This window comes from Crocodylus siamensis, chromosome 2 (genome assembly GCF_052110815.1).
Source record: "Crocodylus siamensis isolate JL-2025a chromosome 2, ASM5211081v1, whole genome shotgun sequence".
In the NCBI taxonomy this organism is placed as follows: domain Eukaryota; kingdom Metazoa; phylum Chordata; order Crocodylia; family Crocodylidae; genus Crocodylus; species Crocodylus siamensis.
Window position 1 is genome coordinate 32,041,877 of NC_143396.1, and position 25,206 is coordinate 32,067,082.

A 25,206-nucleotide genomic window follows, 5' to 3' on the forward strand; every position below is an offset into this window, starting at 1 on the left:
CAATAAACTTTATGGTCTGTAACTGAGAGGTAGAACTGCTGTGCTCTTTTGTTGTTCACTTTAATCATTATCTGTGCTTATATATATATATATATATATATATATATATATAAAAAGCATGAGACCCATAGGTTAGAAAAATGCTCTTCTAGGAGCAAAATACCTGAAGCAAGAAAAGCAGAAGGAGAGGAAGAGACAATGAAGAAAAAATAGAAGCTGCAACTAGAATACAAAGTTACCAGGAGGTTTTCGGTAAAGAAAAGGAGCAAAGATAGAATTAAAAAATGAACGCTCGAGTAAAAGGGAGGGTGAGGCAGGTAACAGGGGAGGAACAGAGAAAAAGTCCTACAAGTAACACTTTGTAACAATAGCTGACCTTTTCTACTAGTTTTTAAAAAACACAAAGGAATGTGATGGGAGGGATGTCAGGAACAATCTACACCCACCTCCAGAATCATCTCCTTTTCTCTTCATCATGTAGGGTATAAACCCACCCTATTCAATACAGGCCAATTCACCTAAGCACAGATGTTAACTCAAGCCTCAATACCAGGGATCATGCACTGAAACCTTCACTTGGTCTCATTTTCGCCTGTCTACACCGTGGCGCTCAGGCTATACAGTCCCCAAGTCTAGTAATATTGAGTGATCTGATGCGTTTGGAAAGGACAACTTGATAAAGGGTTGTGTAGAAGTGTAGCTAAGGTCAACTGCAGCAGGGCAGTTAAAAGGGGTTGAGGGATCACAGAGGGATGTTCAAGTTGTAGAGCACTGCCTGTAGTACACAGTAGAATGAGGTGTACTTGTGGGTGGAGAAGAGTTATGTCCAATTCCTACTTCCTGTTAGCTTATTCTGGTGGGGGAGGTTGAAAAACATACCGTATCTATAGCAACCGTAACTGCTTTGCAAGGGAGCTTTAATGCGTTAATTTCCTAGGTTTCTAGGGAATACTTGGGAGTGGGGATATACCAATGGGGGAGCAGATCTTTCAGCCAGCATGCTGTTGTAGGATAAAATCTAACATAAAAGGGTATGTTTTGACAGCGATTTGACACATGGCTCCTATCTGATTTGCATGTGTACCACAGCTACTCAGCATACACCTCTCAAAGGTTTGCATGGAGAGAGAATATCTGATAGAATCAGTCCGCAGGATCAACCAGCCCTCTTTCAAAGGTTTTCTAGTAAAAGTAAATTTGAGAATTCAAACAGATAATTCAGACATCAGAACAACTACATGAAAAGTCACCAGCAATCATCCAGCCACTTGAGCAGAACAAAGGACTATATGTATACCTTAGTGGTGCCCATGTTGTGGGCTGCAAAGTCACTTAAAAGTGCTTCACAGCCAGTTGTGAATTGTACCACATCCCTCACCATCTTTTCAATTAGAAGTATAATGATATGGGTGGATGTGGATGGTTGACTGTGAGAATTGTTTAGATCTGCCTGTTGTTTGCAAGTCCAAGAGGTTTGGTAACCAGTGGTATACAGGTTTCCCTCACTTTACGTGGGTTCTGTATGTGCAAATTCACTCTTATGCGATGTCCCTTTTTATACCAAAAATTCATAACATGCAAGGTAAATTCACTCTTATGCCATCTGTGCGCTGGAAGTCTGCAGTCAGCTGCTTTGTACGGTGCATTGTGGGAGTGACGTGCACCAAAATATTGTCTCCTGTATAAATCTACGCTCCTCACTTGTTGTCTGCAATGTGTTTCTATAACTGCCATCCCCATTTATGGTAACATTCACCATCACCCTGTGCTTGTGTGTACTGTCTGCTGTTGGCGAGTACGAAAACTGTCTTGTAAAAGTGGTAGAAATGGGTCTGGGAGTCAGTACAGTCAAGGTCTTGGAATGTATCCCTATTTGTTACATTGTAAAGTGGGTTCCCTTTATGCGAATTCGAGTTATGAACCGTTTGCCAGGAACACATGTATCGCATAAAGCAAGGAAAACCTGTACTTGACTTCAGGCATACCTCTCTATATATAGACACACACACAGACACAGAATAAAGGAGCTAGAGTAAGTTAAACAGTTTGACATTATTACAGGTTGGTAGGTTTATTGAACTGGCATATATCTGCAATCTGTCATTCTATATGACTTTTTAAAAATTCTATTATTGCATAAAAGATTTTTTTCAATTAAGAGTTGGGGAAAACAGTATTTTTGTTTACTTTTTACACTTGACACTTTGTATATGTGGTTAGATCCATTTGTTTTTGTGGGTCTGTCATGTATTAGGGGAGAAGAAACATTGCTTATGGCAAAACACAAGAATAAAACTACAAAAATTAATACGATTTCAGTACACACGAAGCAAAAACCTATTTTTTCCCTAAACCGAGCGAATGTCAAGTGATTGCCTCTAAACAACTACAGGAATCAGGCTTCAGCATTTCCTCTAGCTTTTCTTCCATAGGTGAAAGCTAGTTGCCATTAAAAGCAATGTCATGAACACAAGATATCAGTTGTACTATGGGTTGCTTGTCCTTTGCTTGAAAATGTTAGTCCTTCAGAATAAACCAAAATTAACAGGTAGATGTCACATTACTCAAAACCAGCAACATTAACAAAGAAATCCAGTCTATTCTTTTCCTTTTTTAAACAAAGATTACAAAATTGAATTTTATTGAGTTTCACACAAGATGCACTTATAAAATTGGTACAGAATGTCATTTAACAGAAGAAAAGAAAAAAAATTCCAAGCTTCCTTTAGCAACTGCTAAATAACTGAAAAAATTTACACCAAATTCACAGATAATCTGAATTTAAGTTTAATGTTTAAATTGCTCAATGAATATAAAATACATCCAAAATAAAAGAATTTTATAGTTTATTCCCCCATACAATCCTCCCTTAATAGTCTCCAGTGATTTTGGCCATTACTTCAGGTGCTGTTGGTGGGAGCAAAAGATGGAGAGTGCAGCAACAAGCTCCTTTTAAAGCAGAGAAAGTTGCCCTGTATGATAAACCCACCTTGCACTGCAACTTCTGCTCAGCCTCATAACACTCCTGTACATTCATTTCCACACTGTCATAGTAATAGTTTTAGGAAGTAGGTACATATTCTGAACTTCCACGTCCTTTTCATAAACCAGCCTTTAAACTCTGGCTTTTCCACTCTGTGACGATTCTAAATTAGACCACTTCTGTCATTTGTTCAGTACTGAAATATTTGCATTGTTTCCAAAAACCAAAATAAATCCCAGTCGCTATAATTTAACTGGAATTTACTTAAATCTTTGAAAGATTTGTGAGGAGATGTTAATGTTGTATTTTAATAACGTATGCATGTTTCATTAGAAGATAAAGATTGTCTTGGGATGCTGTTCTCTAGCTCAGTTGTTGAGCTGAAACGTAATTCATTCTTAATTTAAGGACAAAATGTGTTCTAGATTTCACCCCCCAACCCTGCCCCCACACCAGAAATTAAGATGCATTTAAGCACTTCATAACAAATGCTATTCAAATCCATTTAATTTTGCTTAACATTCCTCAGTTAGAATGGGCATGTCTGATTTTCCATACAACTATATCTATTGGCATTTTTCCAGCCAAGTTAATACATATCAAAGTTTAAACCAAAGGCAGTGTAGATCTTCTGTACTAATTCCAGATAGCTCCAGTGCACCAGCAGCAGAAGTTGCTGCAAAATTAACACTGCCTTTCCTTTCAATGACATGCCACTTTGAAACTTTTCTTAAGTGCAATGAAAACCCTCAGCTTATATAAAAGCCTTTGTATAATGTTTATAAAAACACACGGAGTTTGCTTTGCAGAACACACCATAACTGAACAGAAAAATGATAATGCTATTTGCCCAGTTATGCAGAACCTTCACTTTTTTATATTTGTGATCCATTTTCCTCATTGGTTTAGTATTTATATAAAATGCTATGCAGTAGAGGTCTCTTCATTTAAAGATAGTATTTTATTCTGATTAGTTCAGATACATCTTCAAAGATTTTTCCGGTGACAAGAATAATCATCTTGACTTACTGTTTAAACCTGCCAGTGCTGCTTTATGCATTGGCTTTTAAGTATACTGTTTGCAGCTGTTTAAGAAAATAACATGACTGGAAAGATAAGCTTCCTGTTAGAGCCGTCATACATTTCTTGGTGTATCCTTATACTGGAAAGACCTTCAAGAAAAGCAATACGTTCTGGAAGCACGGTGTCACAATGCAAATGGGATTTTGATTTTTTTCAGTCTATATCCAGGAAAGGGATACTGTAACTGTCAAATTGACAAGAGGCTCTCATGATCCATCACATTTTCCACAGAGCCAAGTTAAATATTTGTTACTTGATCTGACCCAGCTACCAAGCCAGGTTACGTGCAGAAAGAAGTTACTATCTGTTTGCCATTAATAATTTAAGTTTTTTAATAAATATTTAAGTGCCTTTTTTGGCAACTGTCCATAGTCTGGTAGCATCTGCAGCCCCAGTCACTCAGTATCCATGGAACATCTATCCATAAAATCTAGTCAATTCTGTTTCCACAAATGGTAAACCTGTCTATCTCCAACAAATCTTTCTTTGAAGATCTCTGTTTCAATTCTGAACTGTCTTGGCTTATATCTTTTTCTTCTCCATCAGGAGTTGTCAGGAATTGATCAGAATTGCTTGTGACAAGTAAAGATGTAGTATTTTCTTTCTGATGTACAGGTTGATTGGTAACTGATGTAGATAAACTTTCGTCTGTAGAAATTCCTGTTGGAACAACAACAACAACAACCAGCATTTAAAAAATCTATTAGTTAATGGTATAGGCAGGTCAACACACTCAAAACAGATATATCTTTTATCAAAGATGTGTTGAGGGCTGATGAAGTTAGGCACAGACTATGTAAAGCAACAGAAAAGCAAATTAATCATTTTTGGAAATCAGGTAATTTTACACGGTCAACCTATTTCATTTTGTTACCACCGATACAGATTCTTAAGCCTCTCCTAGATGTTACATTTCTGAAACGTGTTCACTGTGTAATGAACACAAAAATGCAGAAGTCCTCATGGGTGTTTTGCATCATTCTTTAATTTCAGTGTGGCACTAACAATTGGATATCTGGGAGTTCCCAGCTTCCCACATCCTAGATGTAGTAGGCAGCTGCACAACTGAAACCAGACAAATTTATCCCCAAAACTGCACTTCATGTCATGCACATCACTCATGGCAGGACACTCAATTTTTGGAATCCAGGATAAAATTTGTCAGGTCTCAATCAGGTGACTAAATTAAAAATTTGCTTGGGCTCTTAACTGTCATTAGGGCCCATGGCTCTTTAAATGCCCTCTATCCAGCAAGACATCCATATCACTAATGCAAGAAATAATTTGCACATTAATTTAATAGAAGCTCAGGTAGGGCAAAGTGAATCAGCAAAGTGATCTACTTTTAAAAGTATATCATATCAAGGTACCATAAGAGACTATAAAAAGCACCTGCTTTTTAGAGTCAGCCACTGCAAGTGGTACTGGAAACCATATGCTCATTTGTTTGGTTTTGCTGATTTGTATAGTACTTTGTCACTCCACCAACTGCATGGTAAAAGTCTGTTTCTAGTAAACATTAGCATCAGATCCAATTTCTATAGAAAAATCTAGATGCATGGATGCATTTAAATCCTAGATATCTGTACTGACAGCTGGATGGCTGAGCTTTATCCAGCAGAGAAAACAACATGGTAAATAGGAACAAATACATTGAGTTGTATAACATTTGCTCTCAAAATAACTCTATGAAAGCCCCCGATTCGCTAGGATTTCTAACCGCTGAATAGTGGCTTTATTAATGCAATTCTTAACACACGCCATTTGGATACTTATATTGTATTTATTAAAATATATTTTTGAAAACAGGAAGTTGGCAAAGAGAATGTCAAGCTTTTTTGGCTTTTAGAAACAAGATAATTGATGTATTTTCGGGGAATTTTTGGAAAACATCTGGCATAGATTGAAAAGATGCATCAAACCCAGCCAAGAGAACATTATCCGACAGAAGCAATAAACATCAAACTAGGAGTTTGCAGCTGAAATGTTGCAAGCAATGTATAAATTACTAGTACCAGAGGCATTATAAAGCATTTCTTCATCATATTGCCTCTTATGGTCATTTGTAATATGCTGTCTACTGCTTTTAGTCCAAATGTTTGAAGTAATCTATTCAATTCCTATATAAATAAAACAGTGTACACACATCAAGGAAAAATACATGCATAAAAATATTTTTCCTGAAAGGTTTCAATGTGAAGGTTAGTATCTTCCTTCAAATTGTTTCTCTGTGGAAACTGTTTACCAGTTTTTACCAATGCAGTTAGTGACATGATTTAGGGATAGCTGACAGACTACTTAAGGCATCTACATACCATATTGACTCAAATACAAGATGAGCCCCTCTTCTCCTCCCACCCCAAATGGCATGGGGAAAAAAGCTCTTCATCTTGCAATTGCATTCAAGGACATTTCAATAAATACAACGTCTATCATTAAACTGCTTCCAAAAGCAGCACGTGCTCAGCATTGAAAACTAACCGTAAAGTTAATTAAATGCAGCACTGGGTATGACTATAAAACACGCATGGCCCACGTTATGCAAACATGCTGACTGGAACCTACCATAATGATAGGTTAGTGCAACCCATCTGAATAAGATGTATGGTAGCACCCATTAAGTGCAGTCATCCTCTTGGCTAACACTTTTTCAAGTCATGGCAAGCCACAATATTGCACACCCAGAAATCCTGTCGGCCCCTTTCCCGGGCTGGTTCATATTAGTGTGGCCCTGCCCTCCACAAACTGAAGCCAGACAAGGTTGCCCTACACCTCATCTGCACATACATTTTTGGGGCATCCCAGGACTTTTAACAAGAACACTGGTTTCAATCATGAGTGGGGTCTAACTACATGAATCCTCAGCACTGAGCAATGCTGAGCTGCGGGGTCACTGCAGAGGGCAGGGCCACATTAATCAAATTAGTCAGAGAGAGGCTTGACAGAGGGATTTTGGGTGCACAGTATGCAATGTCATGGCTCACCATGGCTTAAAATGCTGTTGACCCTAATGAGGCCCAGCCCAATGAACTATATGGTAAATCATGAACCTTTTTGCCTTTGGACTAATACAATACACAATTTATATTACATCTAAGTAGGTGTCAAACTGCTGTTGAAAAGTGTTTATGGAGTACCTATGCCAGAACTTGAAGTGGTTTGAAAAAAGGTAACAGGCAATTTTGGATGAAGTGTATGGGTACTATATGCAAATTGCTATAGCCATGTTTAATTTCAGGGTTATTGTTTTCAAATGTGCTCCTCACTTCCATGTGCTCAGGGAGAGCAAGGTCTGACAGTAAGGGGAGGGGGAAAGGGCTGTCGGGGGAAGGGGTTGGGGGGAGGGAGAGGGCGGGGGAGTGGAGAGCGAGGGGCTACTTGATCTGCCAGATTTATTTTCCTGGCTCTTTCAGAGAGACTAATTCAAGGCAAACCTTTAATAATTAGATTCTATACCTTGAAAATTATAACAGAATTATAAATTTTCCATATACAGAATCCAATTACTGGGGGGCAGGGAGGAGGGTTGTCTTATAATCCGGGCTGTCTTCTATTCAAGTAAATATATATGTTCCTATGAGAAAAGTGAAGACAAAAATAGGATGCCCTTATACAATAATTTAGCCTCATTTCCATCAGCCTAATTTCTTGACACTAATTTTGCTGACAATTGTTCACAACAGATGCTGTGCAGTTAAAAATGTTATAAACATGCATAGGGATTAATCAATACTGCAGAATCTAGTAGTAATAGTGGAGGGAGACTGGAAAACTGAAGAAATTGTTTATAAAAGTCATTGTATTTATAAAATGAAGTCATGGGTTTTACAAAAAATAAAGCTTCTCTTTCACCTTTGAGTATGTGACAGAAGTTGGGGATATTTTGAGAGAAATTTGCAGGCCTATAAAGATCTTTGCTTCTTACGAAACTGTGTCATTTGAGGCAGAAGCCCTTTGCTGACTGACCTGCTAAGCCTGCTAGTGCTTCAGCTAAAAATAGTTTTCAAGATTTATTTACCCCAGTAAAGCTACTTGTAATCTTTAAGGCCAATTTTAAGTAAGAATTATCAAGTCCTACATCCAAATGTAGAATTACAATGTTCTATTATTAAAAAGCTAGCCCAGGTATTATGCTAACATTTCCTTGTGTGATTTTGGCAAAAGACATCCAGGAGAACTATATATATATAAACAAACAAAAATGTTATGGATTTGAACCATTTTACAATAAATGTGGGCACAGAGTTTCAGCCCAATGTGATTTGACACAGCTGAGATGCAGGGTTTTATAATTGAAATGCTGACAGATTCTTAACTCTAGTATTGCTGGCGAGACACTGTGACGACTAATAAGCACCTTAAATTTCATGCTGTTCAAGACTTTGGCAAGCCACAAAGTAACACAATAAAACCTCACTGTTAAATTCTCAGGGGCTTTCATTGAATTCTTTACAGAAAAGATAAACAATCCAACTCTGTTGATCAGAACAGTGCAGGTTTGTTTCTCCACCTCCCAAGGGTCAATGGGGATATAAAATGTAACACCATTGCAATTATTTATTAATGAAACAGTATAGTTCTTTTTATAACCCCTGATATTAATGTGCTACGAAACAGACTACAAACTAAGAAAGCTAAAAACAGGGAGAGGAACAATTTTAATTCCTGTTAGACTTCAGATACCTTTTTAGTACCAACACTCATGCCAATTTCAAGTAACTGTACTTGTTGCATGCCTTACTTTACCTGTATTCTTGTAAAAACGTGAAACATTTCTTTATAAAATGTCAATACGGTCAGTGCAAAGCCAAATGTGAAACAACATTTTACTTCTCTAAATGACTGCATTTGACAGCCACAGACGGTATAGTAAGTGTTCCCATTTTTATGTTCCTACCTCCTCTCCATGCCAGGATAAAAAACTTATTGTGGTGGAGAATATTTACGTTTAAAAGGATAAAGCACTGAGCAATGGAAAACAAATTCCAAAACTGTGATCCCTTTTGTTAGATGGCTGCTTCAAGGCCTAAGGTGTGAATCAAAGCATAGATATGGTGTTGTATAGGTAATGCCACAGTTACTGTGTGGTATAGGTGTGCAGTAAACATATTGACTAACAGCTGAGAAGAGAACAGATGATTAAATATTCAAAGTTTAATCTGGAAACAAAATTTCCTTTTCACTGATAAGCAAGGGAGGGGGGCAGGGGGGAGGAAGAGAGGAAGAACACTCACCTTGAGTAGATTTAAATTTGCCTTGGGGTTTACTGAGTGGTTTGCCTGGGGTGCTAGCTGGGGGTGGGTTGAACAATTTCTCTTCCATTTTTGCCTCTTTTACATATTGACATGATTTTCCCAGTAACACAATGCTATTAAGCACTTTGAGTGATATTAATCTGGAAAATTAAAAGGGTACACCTTACACATTTTGCATTACTGAATGCTCATATTACAACAGTTTGGGATACGGCTGCTGTTCTCTTCAAGAACTGTTATTTTTTAGCTACCCCTTTCAACTGTAAGATTACATGTAGCTTCCTTTTCTTACAGTTGGCAGACAAAAAACGCACACTAAGATGGTTGCAGTGCTCCTACAAGTCACTTAGACCCAGATAAGAATATTTTAGTTAGTTACATTTGTTTAGGCATTTAACATTGTTTGCTTAATAAAAAAGCATCGGCCTAAATTTAATATATTAAGTATTTAAACACATAATAGGGAAGGGATATTGAAACTAACAGTAAATCCATAAAATACATTTTACATGACACCTTCAAGTTTTCTCAACTAGGGGTGATCTTGGCAACTTGCCAGGAACTCAAAAGAGCTCACTCAGATTATGGTAGCCTCCAGTTTCACAAGTGATGGTCCATGGACTCTACAAGTCCTACTTGTAGTAATTCACCTCCAACATGTTGGGAGTAGTGTGGTCCAGCAGAGATCGAAGACCTGGGTTCCTTTCCTACATCTGTCATTGATTTGTTGTGAGACCTTTAGCAAATGATGACTCTAGTTTCATCTTACCTGCAACACGGAATTAAGCTTACCCACCTTTGTAAAGGGCTTTGAAACGTAAGCATTAAGTACTACTACTTGCAACAGAATATTACATATTCGTTTCTGTAACATTTTCAGACCAAAACCTCCAGGATGAACACAGCTGAAGACTACAAAATAGGAACACAATGGTATAAGGAAGTCTGATTTTCTCTAGATAAAACCTAAGCAATTGTCTACGTTCATTTTAACCTGCAGGACAAGCCAAGTGAACTTTTAAAACAGATTCTAAAATCTATTCATTTTTCAGCCCTAAATCAGGTTGACTTTGATTTTTACAAAGCCAATTCCAACCAGCCTGAATGTGGGTCCGGCATTTCATATAAAGGAACTGTAGTACCCTGGTAGAGGCTAGATGGAACCTTTCACCACAGTTGAACATTAAGATTCTTGTAATAGCAAACAGGTAGGGAAGAATGTGGGTACAACTAATGAGGCCCTGAAAATCTATTTCTTTAGGAAATCTTAAAACATTAAGACAGTCTAAACACAGAAACCTTACTGAGGAAAAAATGTTTTCAGCAACTCAACTATATCACAATGCCTCAATACACTTTGACATCCTCTAAGGAACAAGTAAATCGCAAAAAGTTAAACCACATGTAAATACAAAATAATAAATATTTTGTCATTTTTATAAAAAAAGTATTCTTTTCATTCTGATATGAAGGAAATTCAACAATGATACTCTGAATGCTTGCTCCCTTTGTCTGAAAGCATCAGTCACACCCTCTACGCCCACTTACTCATCCTTCCCAGTCACAGCAAGTGATTGCTAACTGAACAGAAAGGCCCTGTAGGAGATGCAAATGTTCACCTGCAGACTGCTGAGTGCTGGACACAGACTGCAAGAATTACTGTTATACTATTATTCTTTCATACTCGAGGAAAAATTCAAAGTCTGAATGGAGGTATGCACACATTTAATTGCATACCACAGCCACCTAGGATGGTATTACAATACATTTTATGCAAACTGCACCCATGTTAAGCATCACCAAAGGGCACCTGCCTTCCTTTTGGTCACTTTTTTTTAACCTTAAAGCATCAAACAAGCAAGTTATTTTTTACAAAAAACAACAGCAAATGCTTTTCAGTAATTGCTTCTCATGCTTACCCACAATAGAAGAGCACAACGCAGGCATAAGCCAAGACACCCTGGACTTTTATTGAGCTTGTTACGACTCTGATGAGCTGTTTTGAAAATAAACATTAAACAGTTAAAGCACATTTCATACAAATTAATAGGAAAAAAACTGCGTTTTTCATATCTGAGCAGGTTTGTGACAAAAATGGGAAGGTTTCTACTGAAAACACTACTCTGTATTCCTCTTGGTATTGCTAAGTATTCAAAATTTTGTATTTGAATACACTAGCATCTGTTCATGTATGATTTTGCAATGCGGTCGCATCTGCCAGCATGACAATCTGTTAATATATTAACAACTGGTATCAAGTTCAGTGTTATGACTTCACTGAAGAATTGTAAGAGAAACAATGGCTGGAAGTGGATGCCAGTTGTTGACACACGTCTGAGGGGAAAAAAGAGAGTTTCATAAAAGAGTGATAAAACAGAAGTGTAATGTTTCATTTTGAAAAGAAAGCTAGAATATTGAATTGTTTGATGGACTCAGTTGTATAAACTGTGAAATTTCTCCGTGTAGAATCTGTACAAAAGGAAATTTTAGGTTTGCTTTCAATTTGTAGCAGCTAATGTCACAATTCAGAAAAGCATTTAAAAGGTGGTGTTTAAGACTCTCCAAACTCAGGACAGCATTTAAGCACTTGCTTAAATTTAGAAATATATGCTGGAATGCACGTTTTCCCATTTCAAGGACAAAGCAAATAACTGTTGTGAGCATAGTAATTTCTGCTCCTGGATAAAAACTCTATTAAACATAAGTCAGTATTTTGTTCCAGCTAGTGGGGTAACACCATAATAAAAATCACACTATTTCACATTACTATTATGAAAGTCTGCTGGCAGAATTGGTGCTTCTTCCCAATGTCATTGGCTAGGGACAGAATTTACACATAAACCAGTATAAGTGATCAGAAACTGGTTTAAACCTATAACAGAACAGAAGTTCAGTGCACTTAAACTGCTTTCAAAATGGCCAAAACTGTTTTAAGATAAACCTGGTTGGATGAAGTACAAGACTGAACTGATTTAGGTCAAAGAAGTTTATGGAGCTTCTGTCCTAGACCCCCCTCCAGGTGTGGCCTGGCTTCCCATTCAAGGTTAAGGCAGGGGGTGGGGTAAATCCCTGCCCTGGCCCACATGGGACTGTAGTTGGAGTCTGCATGGCTGGTGGGGGGGGAAGGGGGGAGGAGCAGCCCTTCACAGGCTTTTCCCCCACCTCCCCGCTCAAGCAGGTGGAATGGCCAGGCCCTAGCCCAGCCCTGCAGGCTGAGGCGGGGGGGGGGGAGGGCGGGTGGAATTAAACCCCCTCCCTGGCCAACACCAGACTGCAACTGGAGTATGCCTGGCTGTGGGAAGGCAAACCCTCCCAGGATTTTTCCCTCCCACTCTCTGCTTGAGCAGCATGGCCAGGACCTGGCTTTGGGCCAGTACACTGAGGTGGAGAGGGGTTTAAACTCCCTCCCTAGTCCATATGGGACACCCAGCTGGGGTCTGCTGGGGGGAAGGGAAGGGAGGGGGAAGAGAAGCCCCTTCCAGGCTCTCCCACTGCTCAAGGGGGGTTTCAACCCCCTCCCTAGCCTGCACAAGAGATGCTGCCAGGAAGTGGCATCCTGACTCAAGGAAAGCCTGGGAGGGGCTGCTTCCCCCTCCTGGCAGACCCCAGCTGGGGACCCGCACAGGCCAGGCAGAGGGCTGGAAACCCCACCTCGCCCTCTGCCTCAGCTGCCAGCCTCAAGTTGGGGCCTGGCCACATCCCCCATTCTCTGTTCCAGTGGGGTGCGGGGGAGGCTACCCCCCTCCCTCCCTCAGCTTGCTAGCCATGGCCAGGGCCTGGCCATAGCCCTCACTTGTGGGGGGAGGAGGGGTTGGCTCCCCTGACAGGAAAGACTCTGGCTGGATTCTGGTGAGGGCTAGGGAGTTGGTTCCAACCTCCCATCCTGCCTCAGCCTGTGGGGCCAGGCCAGGTCCCTGGTCTAGCAGGGGAAAAGCCTGGGAGGGGTTGCCTCCTCCTCTCCTGCCAGGCAGACCCTGGCTAGGCTCAGTGCGGGCCAGGGTGGAGGTTTAAACCCCTCCCCTCTAGTCATGGGGCCTTATCAGGCCCCCGCCCCCACCTGGCCAGGCCCACCTCTGCTCAAGGTGGGGAAACCTCAGAGGGCTGCTCTCCCAGCTTCCCTCCTTTCCCTTTGGCAGTGGCCAACAGGCTGGGAGGCATGCTTTAGTGCCCCTCCCCCAACTTCTGGCTTGGGCCACTGCAGGTGTGTGGTTGCATTTCTAGAATCAAAAGTGAATGTCTGTTCACTTGCTTCTCAGTTCAATCTATGCACCTTAGACTAACCTGGAAAGACTGAATAGATTCAGCCTCAGGCTTTTTGACCGTCTGTATTTAGCCATCATAACTAAGTCTCATCTACGCATGGAAATTCACCATGATAGATATGACAGAAACAACTATACTGCAAGTTATTGCAGAATAGTTCTGAAAAGCAGTTACAGAATCAATCATAAAGGAGGATCCAGTGGAAGCAATTTGGGAATGGCTTTATTTTGCAATAGTTATGTTGGTCAATTTTCGCATACGGACAAGTCCGAAGTTACTGAATGCACCACTGCATTGAAGACAAAGGAACCTGTAGATTTTTTTAAAAAGCTTTCCTACCAAGATTTTTAAAAAGACTTCATTACTAATAACCATCTGGTAGCTAGCTGCTTTTACTGTTCTGACTGAACAAACAAGATGCTTGCCAAAAGCAATAAAAAAGTTTAATCAACATGGTGGTGGCCTATTCCACTAAAATGGTCCAAGCACTAATGGATCTATACATTAGTGCTATGGAATTTACCCCTTTGTATTGGGATGGTAATCATTAACATTTGCATTATCTCATTTTTTTTTAATCAGGTAGTTAAACTCAGACTTGTAACTAAACCTTACAAATTACAAAGAGGTGCTTGCTCATTTAACACACGTTATCACAATAAGCTACTTCATCTCACAAACACAGGCATATTAAAAATAATTAGTTCTTCTGTACAAGAGTCCTAGTCAAATCTTTTATTAACCTAGTGTCCACCTTCTTCCCAAGTATTCTTACGTGTGGAAAAAAGCCCCAAAGAAGCAAATTAAAGATATTTTCGATGGAGTGGAAAAAATTCTGGAACTGAGGAACCTTATGAAGCAGGGCTGTAAAAGATACTTACTAAAACAGCCAATGGGAGAGGAATAAACCCCATTCTCCTGGAAACAGAATCACTATAATCTGTGTATGCCTGGGACAGAGGGAGGTAAGGGGGAAAAAAAAAAAAAATAAAGCCTTAGTTCTTCTCCCTGGTATATGAATCATCAATCAACAAAACAGAACAAGTTTACCTTACTTTACATATACTAGGAAGGTATTAATCACTTAACAAATATTATAATAATAAATTACACAGCTAGCTTGATTTAGTAAACAAGTGTTGTCAGAGAAATTTGCAGGGTCCCAAAAATACAGATCCCCATTTGTGCATGAATACTATTAGCATTAATATGACTAGCAAAATTAGCCAGAGAGTTCTAAATCAAGACCAGCTAGGTCTTTGTATTTGAACAGGCCAAGGCACTTCATCTGTGCTCTACTGTCAGTGTTTAGGGAGAGACTTCTGTTATCAACTTAGTCTTGATTCCCCAAATATCACATACAAAAATTCAGAAAAGAATAAAGATGTGATTATCCAAAGCACCAGAGAGGCAATTTAAAGTAATTGTAAATGCTTCTGTAATTAGGGTCTAGACAACCCTTTTCATTATTAACTATTTAAAGCCTATATATTCCTGCTTGCAATCCCTCATAAAATAGGCCTATTATTATGAATAAGAATTCTCATATACTGTTGACACATCTTTCTTGCTGAAGAAGGGTAATAGCAGATAATCTCCTTTTTTCTCAAACTGCCATCACTCAAAGAAATAAAAGTTTCAAGATAATCCAATGCATTCCTAAGAGTACAAATATTGAGATTCCATTAGTAATTCCAGTAACTTAACTCTCTGCTCTATGAGAAGGTTTGCTTATGATCTTTTGTTCACAACCTCAGGTAAAGGAAGATTCCAAGTTCTTGGAATACACTGCTTTTACACATGTATATCGTAGGAGTAACAAGCAAGGCATACGACTGCAAAAGTAATTAATGAAATGACAGTATAAATTACCAACAATCACTGTACAAGTAATTGATCTAGCATGGGTAAAACTGAAAGGAAAGAAAGCTAGCTCAAAATTATTTTAAGAGAATCCGGAAAAATCTAGTTTAGCCAGCTTACTACCAACATACCACAGACAAGATTGTAATTAGGGAAACTGTTATAATGCTTTCTGTTATAACAACTTTCTCCATGTATGTAACACAATTTACTTTTAAAGAACAAAGGCAACTGACTGCAAATTACCTGAAGGACTAAATGACCTGAAGAAAAGAATTAAAATTATGTGACCAGATTATAGGACACTATAATCTTTCTTTTCATCTCATGACACACTATTTTGCACATACAGTTTCAACACCGTAGGAATAAAACCAATTTTAGAACATCTGCTGGCTTTAACACAAGAAAATAGTCTTCACTTTCTCACTTACATTTTTCTGCCGACTGCTAACAAGGTCAAAAGCAAGACTTGCCCTGTACTCGCTGTAGACCTGGAAAAAATCCAGCACATTGAATATGCGATTAATGTGTTTTGAAAACGTATAGAAAGCAACATAATTTTAACAATACAGTGTTTCTGTAAAAAAGGAGTTTTAGAAGGCTTGTGCACCAGCTGATGGATTCAGCCCTATTGTGTAGCATACACTGCTGTATAACCAGGAATAGATATTGTACAAATTGGGACAACTACGGTAACTGGTTTTCTAAAGATATACAAGAATGCATTGATACAAATTAGGGGTGCAGCGATAAAGATCTTCTTTGGACAAAAATGATGACTCATTATTAACCAGCCATGATACCAATCTCACAGCCAACATGCAGCCTGGCAGCTTGGAGATCAGCGTTGGACTGGTAAATTGCGGGGGGATGGAACAGATTGAGGCCCCCACAGTGAGGAAGAGAGTGGAGCTGGGGAAGGGGTAGTTGGTGGTCAGCCAGGGTGAGGCAGGGCACAGGACAAGAGCCATGAATGGCTCACCCAGAGCATGTGGGGAAGGGTAGGATGGGAAGGGGGAATGGCTCCCCAGTGCTGCATGCACCCATGGGGAAGGCATGAGGGGCATATTTCCCTCAGATTTCATAGTGCTTAGGGTCAGAAGGGACCTAAACAGATCATCAGGTCCAACCCCAAAGCCTGGGCAGGAACGAGTGCCAGGGTCATAACACCCCAGCCAATATCTGTCCAGCCTTCTCTTGAAGGCCCCCAATTTGTGCACGGGGCAAGGACAAGCTGCCCACTGTGGGCTCAGGGGCTGTGCTAGCCTCTTCCAGGGTGGGGGGCAGCAGCGCTGGCAGGGAGGCTAGAGAATTCTGGGGTGGCTACAGCCCACCCCGTAGCACCCCCCTCTCCCCACAATGCCAATGCCTCCTGCCCCGAGTACAGCCCCAGCCCAGCCTCTACACTAGGAAGAGGCAGACACAGCCCCTGGCCCCAAGCCCACAGCGGGCAGCTCGTCTCTGCCCTGCACACAAATCTGGGGCATACATGCCCCCATCTCCCCCAGGGGTGCACACAGCAGTGGGGCGCCACCCCCCTCTCTCCTCTTCACACTCCCTGAATGACCTGTCTGTGCCTCCATCCCTGCCCTGGCTGGACAGTGCCTTTCCCTAACTCAGTCCCTCTCTCATCATGGGGGCCTCCATCTTCTCTGCCCCATGCCCTCCCTCTCCACAGACTTACTGGCTGCTCTCCAAGCCGTCTGGCTAGATTCCGGGCTGTGTGCATGCTGTGGCTGCGTGCATGCTCATGGCATTTATTAGTGACATTATTGGCTATACCAGCTAAAAAAAGCCAAACGCCAATAACGTCATTTTTCCTTTTATCAGTGCCGATCCGATATAGACTGATATATCAGTGCACCTCTAATACAAATGATATCTTGTCTTGTATGTTTTTCCAGAATTGCATGTTTGAGATTGTTGGTGACAAGGTATTTGGCAGAATTTATCAGATCTGTTGGAATCTGACAGGGGTTGCAACATGAATGCTTCTATTATGGCCACTACGACAGTTATATACAAATTTATATGACGGTGTTGAAATGCAAACCTATATAATTCAGTGTTTGTATTTCAGTTTCACCAACTGGGGACTAACATCCAGTTTAAGCAAACTGGCCTCCTAAACTTCACTAGGATTCTGATCACTGTAAAACTGTAAGTGCGACATCTGTAAGATGCAACATCTGCAATTTTATCTTCCTCACTTCTCTCCTCCATTATCCTGACACAATTCCAAATAGGCAGATTAATTCCACTTAACAACTCTTCAAAGTCAATCTGATATTGTATTCTTCATGTATATTTTTTAAAGTTGTTATAATGTTTTATCCTGCTTAATGATCATGTCTTTTTATGTAAGTAAAATCAGTGCTCCACAAGTAACTTTTGAGTTTTGGGGTCTTCCATGAATGACATTACATGTCATGCACAACAAAATGTTTTGCATTCAAAAGCTTGTCTACCTTTATTCCAACTATACAGTCAATCCAATAAAAGATATCACCCTAAGAAATCTTTGCCTTTAGTAAATCCAGCATTAGCACAATGAAGATTAAAAGTATATCATCTTTATGGTACATAACATTTATTCGAACCGCAAACCTGGATCAAGATTGCCAGAACAAAAGTATGAACCTGCTGTATGTGGAAGGCAAATTATTTTTAAAATTTATTTAGTAACTGGAATTAGAAGTTATATCAAATCATAACACTCAAAAGGAACAAATAATCAAACCCCTGGTTTTATATTAAGCAAACAAAAAAATTGTAACAGGAAAATGGGAGAAAAAGTTTAAGAAAGCTACTTAAAATGTATTTGTTATGAATGGGGAATGGTATCTATTTTGAGGATAATGAGATTGAAAACTGCAGCTCTGACTTTAACTTGCACCCCAGGTGGTCAGCCCCTCCAAAAAGTCAGGCTCAATAGAAGGCTACATAATAATAAAGGAATTCCTTAAACAAAAATCTCACAGGGAACTGTCCACCTCCCCCAACTGATTTGGCACACTGAAGCATGTTGTATTTCTGGCTATCTTCATTTCACTATTCCTCTTTTCTATACTCTTTTACACAAAACTAGGGCATGCATAAAATGCCTCTGGCATAAGGGACCTTATTAAGTGTATCTATTAAAGTTGTTTCTAGACCACACAATCTAGTTACTTCATGGAGATACTGAAAATGATAGCACTTTCAAAGTTTTGACCTCATTTCCTGAAAAGGGGATTTTAGTAGCTACAAAGAAATGCTAACCCATCTCTTCTCAAATTTATAAAGTGCATTTGAATACACAATATTTTTAAAAGACAAATAAAGAAAACATCTGTGTCACATTAATATACAATAAACAATTCCTTCCAGTGCCTTAAAGGACTACATACTTTATATGCCCCAGGAAATTACAGGAATGGGAAACTAACAGCCAACCTACTTAATATTCAGTGCTGCAGGGACGGGAGGAATAACTAAAATATTCTGACTCCAGATTCCATCTTTAAAACTGTACTCAATGCAAAGATCCAATAGATTTGAAAAGAAATAGATTTTTCTGAAACTTTCATTGCATCTCATACCTACTTTGTTTAGGAAGAGGACTTTTTCAATAAATGATCTACTACTGTGAACTGTGACTGTTACACAAGAGTCTCACCTCTAATTTATGGATCTAGAACTATTAATTTAGAAGCGGAAGTATTCATTCTCAGAAGTCTATTAACAGGAAAATAATTACAAATTTACAAAATGACACTCATTATTCTTAAACAACAAAAGGATTACAACACTTCCTGCATTAAAATCAATCTTATTTAACATTCTGTAACACTTTTTAGGAGAGTAAACTACTACAACTTAAAAATTATTCAGCAGTTCAAACATATACCTACATCTGCTGTGATGTCATTAAATTTTGTTATAAAGGCATGTTTCACAATATCTACTGCAATTTCTGATCCAATCACCATGCAAACATCTGGCAACAATACCCAAAGGTGATCTGAAGGGCAGAAAAATATTGAAGTCAGTTATACTGTCGAAGTAGATATCATATAGACAAAAACAACCATATAGTAATTCTGCTCAGTGAAGCAGCTTTAACAAAGTATAGGTCAATCAGCTATCATGTACTAAAAATACTTCTTCCCACTGAAAACAAGGCCGTGGAATCTAGCCTGATATCACTACATGCATTGCCAACCCGCTACATTAAAAGAAAAGCTAGTGTAAATTCAGTAAGAAATTGCCGAAGTAAGAAGTAAAAATGATACTACAGTCAGAAGAGACGTATTTGCACTCTTACAGTGGGTTACAATGAATGATTTTGGGGTTCACTGCACTTGTTGGATCTGGAGCTGAGGCCTGCAGGACAAGGAGTTGTTCTAGGGCAAGCCCTGGTTTGTTCCTCAAGACAAACAGTGGGACAGTAAGGAAAAACTTGGTACTCTGCAGACATGTTTGTGACACCCACCTTGCCAGTTATAGAAATATCTATTTCCTAGCATGACCTCAACGTGATTTATCTAGTGCTATCTTTACAATTATTTGCCAACAGATCTGCCTGTAGGAGTACAACAGAACCTGGGTCATTCATACTGGGGCTGTCTGTAATCTTAGGTAACAGTACTATTATGTCAAAAAGTGCTGCTTCCCAGTTCAGCTGGAGCTCACCCATTTCCACATAGGTGCTAAGATAAATCCACAGCCATAAGCTGGAACACTTCAGCAGTCTCACAGAGCTGTTTGCTCCAACTCTATACACCCACAGTTAGTTTGTAACCCCTATTTTAGCAGAGGACAAGGAACCTAAAGCCATTATGGAATGTAAGCCGTAGCCTGTCAGTACACAGTATATACTGATATATCCTACTGTATAACTGGATTTGATTTAAGCCTGCCTGCTACTTTGTGAGGGAAGAGCCTGAGTGAACCTCATTAAGGCTCTTTATCTTCTTAGTCATAGCATCTACTCAGCCTCTGCTCAGATGTTTGCACCCCGTCACCCTTATTCAGAGAGGCTTGCTTCTAAAGCTAGGAATAGACATTGCATTTGTCTCTGGACAAGTTGTACCTGTGTGTGTCCAGGATCGGCATGTACACACATCTCCTGTCTAATCAGGGTTTAGTGAGGAGGAACTGAATGCATTGCTGGTTTTCTGTTTGCTTCAATGATGCGATCCTGGGATAACTCCTCAGATGCATTTTGTGATGTCCCAGGATAAACCGTTAGCATCTCTTATCTTGTGAAATGTTTAGGATTTATCCCAAGACAAATGTGATGTCTGTTTGTAGACTAACAGAAGCCTTCAAAATGCAGGACCCAGTCAGTTAGGTAGCCTCAGGGCTACAAACAGCCAGCACTGACATTAGCTGATTTTTTGACTGTCAAATCATCCTGCTACATACGGCTTAGACTATACAAACAGTTATACCATTTTTAAAATCTCTCACATTTTTTCCACTGTCTTAATTACCTGGATTCCATGAGAACTGTTCCATGTTTCTTAGACACACTATTAGTAATAATACATAGTTGGTGAATCTTTCCTTTATATCTGGGGGGAAGGAAAAAAATTAAAGGTAAATTCCAAAGAAATGGCTTATTTATTTATATTACAGTAGCATCATTATAGACAAAGACAAAATCCTTCGCTTATTCAATCAGAGTCAAAGAAAACAGTATTAAAAGAAAACTGGAAGAAACTATCAGTTCTTCTGTCAGAAAGGTAAAAGAGGCATCTCCAGAGCAGTCAACCTTGATATAGAACCCTATAATTTGCCCTACCAAACAAGACCATTTGTCCTTTAGCTTGGTGTCCTCCCAAGAGCAACAGACAATAGCACTGACTTAAGCAGCAGCAAATTCCCCCAAATTTAACCTCCAATGAAAAAGTACAGGCGATTTGGAGAGCTGATTTTATTTCTTTCATAAGAAAGCATATTTATTTTTGCTGCATGCAATGCTGACCAATCTTGTAAGCTGTAAATCAACTCCAAAATTTCAGGGAATGGTTTGAGACTTCAATAAGCAGAACCCTTCTAAATTTGGTGAGAAACAGGAATTTGAAAGGTGAAATAGGAGAAGGGAAGAAAGAGGACAGAGCTTCTGTCATCTATTTAGTATAACTGACATCTTCAACAGTATCCACAATGATTTCTTAATTAATGACACTGCTGACAGCAGCCATTAATATTTTCTACCACAAGACCTCTCATTTTAGCTCTTCCCATCCTCAGTGAAAGAGCTATCATAGGTTACTTTCATTTACTGTGGGAGCATGCACATGCATTCGGACAGCTACTTGGACAGCTGACACATGGACCTTTCCTTGCTTTACCTTTGTTAACTTATTATACACTTGCCCTAACTTTCCACCCTTGCTTACATATACCACTGATCTGAAACCTGGTCACACAGAATACCAGTGACTCCACTATGATATTTTTAACTAGTTGCTTTGAATGGTTGAAGTACCACTGCTGAATCTACTTTTGAATCTATATTGTTCTGTGCAAACTCACAAACCCATGCAACTATACTGCTGTGGGGACATCAATTCTTTTTTCCTTCAACACCTAAACTTTTACGTATTGGCACCCACAGGAAGTATCATATATTCCAAAATTTGGTGCATCATGATATCATCTGGCTCAGTGATTCTCAACCAGGGTACTGGGGCAGCCTGGGCTGCCAAGATATCTTTTGAAGAGTGCCACAATGTGTGAGGAGATAAACAGGTAAGTGCAGGCTTAGGCTTGTCCCTGCATGGACATTCCCCTGTCCCCACTGCAAGGAGGTAAGCAATGTAATCAGTAAGTTTGTTTTCAATTCATAGGTTATGGAGGGGTGCCTTGAATTTAAAAAAAATTGAGAACCACTTATCTAGTTAATCATCACCAATGCTGAGATAATGAATTTAAAGCATGCTGGCTCCAAGGACTGCACTTGTTATGTATTTCAAAGCACTGGGTATTTTTCCTATTCTCAATGTAGTAGAGAAAGAAAGCAAGAAATACAACCATTTGTTGTTTCTAAAAACTGTAAGTGGCTGTATTGACCGTATTGCCTCTAAAGCCAAAGTGCAACAGTGCTAAACAATGTTCCCAAGTTGGTCAGAACAATGAAGCATGAGCCTTAGAAGGTCAACCACCTTTAAAAAGAACAGAATCAAAGTGCTCAAAGTACAACTTCTATATTTACTACTTTGTAACATATTCCTTGAACCAGAGAATAGTGTGCAAATGGGACTGAAATTTCCAGCCATGCAGAGATCCCCCTAGTTTGACTTATGAGAATTTCCAGCATTAGGCCTAAGCACAGGTGCAAACCCCAGGACTGGTACTTCTTTCAGATAACTATCTTTAGCAAAATAATCTCTCAGGACGTTCTGTGTAATGCATCAAGCAAGCCAATAGAAAATCATCAGAATAGAGAACGAGAAAAACAAACCAAACCAAACCCATGCTTGTTGAAGTAAAGGCAAAAAGGTGACGTTTGCAGCATTAGAAAGAAGTAACAAATATCAGAATAGGGGTCCTTTGGATTTAGCTAAGCTAGTTATTAACAACCCCACTGAGGGCTGTCACATTAGAATGACCAGGAAAAAAAAAACAGCTTAGAAAGGATCAAGAACAGAATAAGGAATGAAATGAAATATCAGACAACAAGCAGCCATTTCAAGTCTTTTCATAAGAATGAAAGTAGTATGGTGTCTGGAATGAACAACAGGATTAGAAGAACGCCGTGAAAAAGGGGAGCAGAAAAAAGTGGGAAATTACTTTTTCAGAAATGGAAAATACAGAATCCACACTAAAAGGGCTCTTCACGTATTATAACGAGACAGAGAGACAGAGAAAAGAATGGAGCAGTGAAAGTAAAAATCAACAAAAAAAGTGAAAGAATGATAAAGAAAAATGAAAACAGTAGTTAAAAAGTGGTAAAGAACAGACTGAGGTGTTTTTGAAATAACAGCTTTTTTCTAATAAATACTGGACACATCTGAAAGAAGAGATTTAACATGGAAGAATTTGGAATTCAGTGAGCTAAAAGAAAGAAGCTACAGATTCATATAAGCTTCACGTTACATAGATGTAAAGCTTTTCATGAAGAAACCAGTTTAACAGAGCAGAGCTCAAAAAGAAGATAAAGCAGATTTAAAAGTATATGAGAAACTACCATTCTGAGTTTCACTAGTGGTGAACCATCTTCTCTTTACAGACAGTTTTCTTCTCATTTACTAACTCCTGAACTGTATAAATGCAGTGATCATTTACCCATTTCTATAACAGAACATATTCTTTAGATTTACTACTTTTTCTTTTACAGCAAAAGCTGTGTTAACCGGCACTCTATTAGCTAGAAAATTCTACTAACTGGCATCCGAGGGATGTGGCAAAAACGAAACTGGAAGTACCACTTCTGGTTTACTCTCCATGAACCAAACTTTTCTTTGCCACTTCTTCAGCCCACGGCTCAGGGCAAAGCAGCCTGTGCAGGCCCCCCGTGCAGGCCCCCCCTCAGTGGTCCCCTGGCACACTGAAGCTGGGGAATGCACCAGATGGTGCACATTTGAGATACTGGCATATCTGATTAACCAGCATCCCCCATTCCCAGGTGATTTACTGTAATTAATTTTTACTTAATTCTTAACCTTTTTTTATACAATTGTAACTACAGCCAAAGTAACTACAGTCCAGATTCACTGGGGAATGGTCCTTGAGAAACTCTTATTCCTCAGAGAGAAGTACAATAGTTGCTCTAGAGGCACAGAACAACAGTCACACTATGACTCTCCATATGCTTTTATGGAAATGGGAACAAGTTTGATGCCAGAAACATGATTCTCTGGTTGTAGATGACAACTCAGGACTGCAGTAGATCCCATGGCATCAGAAAATGTAATTACAGATCCATTAACTCCAACTGCAAGGCCCTGACTAGCTGCAATACGTTGAGCTGCAATGTTTTACTGCTAGCAGATCTTTGTATGTCTGGAGGGGTGAGCAGGATTTGGTGCAAGTTAAATTTTCTGAAGCATCCAATTCTTTTTTTATGCAAGACATGGTATATCCATCTTAAAGGACCTATCCTTTCAGATTACTGTTTCAAAACAAATGTCCTAATATAGTATTTGAAATACAAGACATACCATATACACTCAAATCCAAGACAGTTTTCCCCCACCATTCAACACTGGGGGGAGTGGAAGCCTCAGCTTGGATTCAAGTACCAGGGCAGAACAGGCAGCTGCTGGCCAAAGCTGCCACCTATCTTGGGCTAGGGCCAGAGCTGCTGTTGCCACCTGGAGTCAGTGGCCACTGAATCAGCTGCAACTATGGTGGGTCTCAGACCAGCTAAAGGTGCAGGTTGGGGGATCAGTAGGGGTAGGTAAGCAGCAGGGGCGTAGACACTGGGGAGTCATAGGCATCAGGCCTCCTGGTCTCCGATCCCCCCACCCAGCTCCCCTTATTGCCTGCCCTCTGCTGCTGCTAGCTGACAATCAACTGATTGTCAAGCACCTTGCCAGCGCAGGTGGAGCCCAGGATTATGATTTTAGGCTCTCTCTGCACTGGCAAGTATGGCGTGATTTGGATCTGAATCACAAACCCCAAAATTCTGCCTTTTGCCATGCATCTGTGGCACATCAAGGAGATGCGATTGTTGGAACAGTTCTAGCTGTTCTGTTTTGAAAACTGAAATTTCAGTGGATCATCTGAAGGCCAGGAGCACACTGCTAGCAGCATGATTGCCCT

At 39.7% G+C, this 25,206-nt stretch overlaps 1 protein-coding gene across 4 annotated transcripts in view; it reads right to left on the reverse strand.

Annotated features, from left to right (window-relative positions):
* Nucleotides 1-2,045: 2,045 nt before the first annotated feature.
* The window catches only part of TAPT1 (transmembrane anterior posterior transformation 1), an 89,555-nt gene continuing 66,394 nt past the window's right edge, over nt 2,046-25,206 (reverse strand). For 3 of the 4 annotated variants that reach the window (XM_090035635.1, XM_090035637.1, XM_090035634.1), the window contains 7 exons: nt 20,928-21,008; nt 19,344-19,453; nt 15,882-15,941; nt 14,466-14,534; nt 11,241-11,317; nt 9,301-9,461; nt 2,046-4,726 (listed from right to left, as the gene is read on the reverse strand). In XM_090035635.1, coding sequence (XP_089891761.1) covers nt 4,497-4,726; nt 9,301-9,461; nt 11,241-11,317; nt 14,466-14,534; nt 15,882-15,941; nt 19,344-19,453; nt 20,928-21,008 — 788 coding nt within the window. In that variant the 3' untranslated portion in view covers nt 2,046-4,496. The remainder of the gene's footprint in view (nt 4,727-9,300; nt 9,462-11,240; nt 11,318-14,465; nt 14,535-15,881; nt 15,942-19,343; nt 19,454-20,927; nt 21,009-25,206) is intronic. The other variant, XM_090035636.1, reaches the window with a different exon arrangement.